At 46.2% G+C, this 4707-nt stretch overlaps 1 protein-coding gene across 1 annotated transcript; it reads left to right on the top strand.

Annotated features, from left to right (window-relative positions):
- The first annotated feature begins 1112 nt into the window (after positions 1-1112).
- On the top strand, positions 1113-3893 carry SLC35C2 (solute carrier family 35 (GDP-fucose transporter), member C2). Its single transcript, XM_009708944.1, has 7 exons — positions 1113-1171; positions 1395-1467; positions 1651-1819; positions 2110-2193; positions 2538-2713; positions 3410-3539; positions 3686-3893. Exons 2-7 carry the CDS (start codon positions 1402-1404, stop codon positions 3808-3810), a joined length of 750 nt encoding a protein of 249 aa, XP_009707246.1. The 5' UTR covers positions 1113-1171; positions 1395-1401; the 3' UTR covers positions 3811-3893.
- Positions 3894-4707: the final 814 nt, after the last annotated feature.

The raw sequence follows: 4707 nt of genomic DNA, 5'->3' as shown, positions 1-4707 counted from the left end.
AGGCGTGAACCGGGGGGAGCGGCTAGCATCGCTCCCGCGGGTTCCCAGCACTGCGGGCGTCCCGTGCGTTTCCTTACCAGCTGCAGGGTAGCTGTCGATGTTACTTAAAGCTTTAGACGTGCTGTCTTTATTGGTCGTAATAAAAACTAGTTAGAATATGGAGAGCCCACACTGAACATGTTTTTCTGAAGGAGCCACTGACATGTGAGAACATAGGTTGAGACTCTTGTACAGTATCTCCAAAAGTTGGCTCTGCAAGTTATTTTTCTCTTTAAGGTTGGTATCAAGCCATGTGTTCATGTTATTTTAGGAGCTTTCTCTGGTTGGAACTTGGTCTTTATGATACAGAAGTTCATCATACATGACACACAAAACTGCTGTAGCTGAGACCAAGGAGTGAAGCTCCTACTTGGAGCACAGAACTCTAGCTACTTCAGCAGTTCTTTGGCTGTGTGTTGTATTAGTTCAGTCATTACCACGCTGTGTCCTACAGAACAGCATCTGGTCTAAGATCTCTGGCAAGGTTTGAAATACCTTACATAACATGCCCCATGGTTTCTTGAAAAATGCTTTCTCCACATCTGTAGCAATACTGCCTTTCAGCATAGCATGCCACTGGATCAGTAAAACTGTTTCCTGTGGTAGGAAGCTTGTACACAAGGGAGAACAGACTGTAACAGGACCTGCACCAGGATTAAGGGTGTATGCTGAGCATTGTTGCCAGACTTGCTTATTCAGGCTTCTTGCAGTTGTCCTCATACTTGTTAGTTATCATGCTCTGATACCTTCAGAAAAGACTTTGTGCAAATCTGTGATGGCTTTCAGTCACAGGGAGGGCAAGGGTTATTTCTGCACTTTTGCATAGTGTCTGGTCAGTGAGTGTGGTGCTGAGCCCGACGTAAATCACAGGGAACAGGACAGAAACAAAGAGCTCAGGATATCTGAGCTGTGTTGGTTACCTTGAAGAGTTAACCTGAGGAAAACTTTTTTTTTTCCCCCTGGATCTGCTTTACTCTCTCTGTGGTCAAGTAGCGGGGTTTGGTTTGGTTTTGGGTTTTTATGTAGTGAAAGACAGTTAACTTCAGGATTTTTTCTTTGATTCTTTAGCTCTGTCAACTTCCTTGGATATTGGGCTGAGTAACTGGAGCTTCCTATACGTCACTGTCTCCCTGTGAGTACCAACACCATCTTCCCTGGGAGCCCTCTGGTGGGGTTTAGAAAGTGCTTTGTCAGAATCAGTTTCTTGAATGGGTGTATGGCTCTGTGGGGTGGGCATGGAGGGTCTATGATAGCTTGCTGGTAGCAATGTAGAAGTGTGTGATCTGGTTCATAATAGTACTTTGCTGCGAAGGACTACATTGGAGGAGACTGACAGTGTATTTTGGTCCTTACAGCTACACGATGACCAAATCCTCTGCCATTCTCTTCATCCTGCTTTTTTCACTGCTGTTCAAGCTGGAGGAAGTGGTAAGGGTCCCACACAATGCTTTATGGAGGGAGAAGGTCAGGCGCAAGGAAATACAGTACGTGTACAAGAAACATATAAGTAGAGGAAGAATGCAATTATGTGGATGAATCTGAAAAAAAGGAGGTGTCTGTCTCTGTTCAGCTCCAGGAGTCTGTAGTGACTTTGTGTTTACTCTCATCCAGAGGGTGGCATTGCTGCTGGTGGTTCTGCTCATCGCTGGGGGGCTCTTCATGTTCACCTACAAGTCCACACAGTTCAACGCACAGGGGTTTGTGCTGGTGCTGTGTGCCTCTTTCCTTGGGGGTATTCGCTGGACTCTCACACAGATGCTTATGCAGAAGGCTGAACTGGGTATGTAGGATGTTAGGAAGTGGGTGATGGTGCTGGTAACGGGGAGGGGAATAAGGAGGTGGTAGGCCTTGCTGCAGAAACAAAACATCTTGTGTAAGGGACAGTGTTTGAAACCTGGGACAGGGGTTATCTGTTGATGAGTAATGAAGGTGGTTTGGTGTCTGCAGCAGCACAGGCGTGGGCGTTACAAATAAGGTGTATGTCTAGGAGTGGTACTAATAAAGGCTCTAGGAGCTATGTTATTCTCTGGCTTGTTGCTACCTGGTCTATTATTGCTTCTCCTCTTTCAGGGCTCCAGAACCCCATTGATATCATGTTTCACCTGCAGCCGCTCATGTTCCTGGGGCTCTTCCCACTCTTTGCAGTGTTTGAGGGTGCGTGAGTTAATTAGAGAAAGCAGGGATAGCTTTATAGAGTGGTTGGGGAAATTGCTTAGCAGTTTGTTGTTTGAGATGATTCATTTAGATAAATGAACAGCTCTGAACTTTACAAAGTAGTTAGAGACCTGGAATTATAAGGACCTAGATATACTTTATGCTGGCAGAACATTAAAGAGTGCATAGGAATACTAGCCTGCCACACTTGTGGAAGTAAGGGCTGTGAAGGACTGGCTCCACATCTTCCTGCTACTGGAATGTGAGTAGCCCACCCTCATCTTGTTGTTGAGGAGTCATGGGAGTTGGGAAAGGTACTCTGCTACTCACTGTCTTGTTCCTAGGCCTGCCTTTGTCCGTATCAGAGAAGCTCTTCCGTTTCCATGAAGCAGGCATGCTGTTCTCTCTGGTAGGGAAGCTGTTCTTGGGTGGAATTCTTGCCTTTGGTCTAGGCTTTTCTGAGTTCCTCTTGGTTTCCAGAACATCTAGCCTCACCCTTTCCGTTGCTGGTATTTTTAAGGTAAGGCATGGTTCCTGTGCTAATGCTAGAAGGCAAGTACCAAGTCATCTCTAATGGGCCTCATGTGGTGGGAACTTCCTTACAGCCTTCAAAATAATCTCCTGTTATTTTTGTTCTCCTTGCACAGGAGTTTGGTGCTTTGCCTTGCAGTCTCTGCAGTGAAGTCCCTTGATCCCTGTCAGCAAGGGGCAGAGACTAGTGGCTGTTCTATTAAAAAATGCCATTAAGGTCCAAAGTTTGGTGGGATCTGGGATAGACTAAAACACATGGGCCTCAAGCAATGGATGGTGGGGGTGGGAGAAGGGGTAAGAAGGGCATACTTTTGCATTAGACCTGGATATGAACAAACCACTGGTTTGAGCTATCTCTTTAACTTAGTTTGGCACACGCTTCTCTCCTTTGAGGAATCCAGCACACATACTTTTGAGCTGAATGGTGACATGAAATTTGTGTGATTGGGAAGTCACAGGCTTCCTGTGTAGCCAAGCTGTGCAGTCAGGGGACTTAAAATCCCACATCCCAGTTTAACAGGTCGTTCTGTTTCTAGATACTGTTTTTAGAACTATCTGCACATGGAGGAACGTGCTGATGGAAGTTAGCAGCCTGGCATCTTGATCTAGGCTTGAGCTGTAAAACGTCTCATGTGTATCTCCTCAGGTCCTGCCCTGCCGCTTGTCATGTTTTTTGTTTCCGCAGGAAATCTGCATTTTATTCCTCGCCACACGTTTGCTGGGAGACCACCTCAGTCTCTTGAACTGGCTGGGCTTTGCTGTCTGTCTGTCAGGAATCTCCCTTCATGTCATTCTCAAAGCCATGAATTCCAAAGGTGATTCTTTTTTAAACCCCTTTCTGTTTCTCTGTAGGCATTCTTGTAGCTTCACTAGGAGCTGCGTCTAGTTCCAGCTCCTTGCCAGCGCCAGGTTTGATGGGTACTCTGGCGAGTTTGTCACTAAATGGGCTGTCTGCATGCAGGTGAAAAAGCACTGAAGCTACACAAAGAGGCCAGCTCTGACCCTCACCTGGAGCTGCTGCTGCACCACACTGAACATGGCGAGGAGGAGGAGGAAGAGGATGTTGAAACCCCACAACAGCACTGACTGAACATGACGCACAAAGCCCCCTGCTCTGTTCTTACCAAACCTGCCTGACAGCTATCTAGGAGGAAGGTCCAAGAGCCTCTGTATGTGACCACCCAAAGGAGAGCCAGGGCCTGGTGAGAGAGTCCTACTGTTCTACTACAGTGTGGATCTGTGGATGCTGCACAAGAAACAGGCAGTATCCCTCTCACGGAGAGCGAACTTGGAAGACAAGCCCTGGTTCAGTGGAAGTAGAAACAGCATGGTGAGACTGGGAAATGCTATAGAAAGCTTATTAGGGAATCCTGAAGGCTGTATATTGAGTGTAGACCAGGAGCTGTAGAATGAATATGGACATGTCTGGACTGCAGGCTGAGTGGTTCAGGGATGATTTTAGTGCTGTTTAGACTTTGACTTCAAAAGAGAAGGTAGATACTTTCCTATGCTTTCTTTATGGTTCTGCTAAGTAGGAACTCTCATCTTGGTGGGAGCAGATGACTATATATAAATCCGTAGACTCGTCCCAGTGAGAAGGAGCCTTTGTGCCTGATGACCTCTGTGTTCTGTTTGTATAGTAAGGAGAGATTTAAATGCTGGTATTTGGGACCAATTGAACATAGCCAAATGATGTTGGTAGGAGGAAGGACAGGGATGCATGAGTCCTTCTGACCCTACAAGTCGAGGGGAGAGAGAACAGTATCACAGGAGATCTAGCTTGAGCAATAAGTTTGTCAGAAAGTATGTGGGTATTTGAGGGGGGGATTTTTTGGTTTTTTTAAATAAACTGTTTTTCTGATTCCCTTTTGTCTGCACATTATGCACCTATGCTTCATCAAACAGAGGTCATTTGTCTTCTGAACTCCCTTGTAGACCCACACTCACCTTGCTACTGCATGCCCTATTATTTTTGAGGCCTGG

The sequence above is a fragment of the Cariama cristata genome, unplaced genomic scaffold (assembly GCF_000690535.1).
Source record: "Cariama cristata isolate BGI_N322 unplaced genomic scaffold, ASM69053v1 scaffold12301, whole genome shotgun sequence".
NCBI classification, from domain to species: domain Eukaryota; kingdom Metazoa; phylum Chordata; class Aves; order Cariamiformes; family Cariamidae; genus Cariama; species Cariama cristata.
Note: the sequence above shows the minus strand (reverse complement) of the source record. Positions and strands in the feature narration are given on the sequence as shown.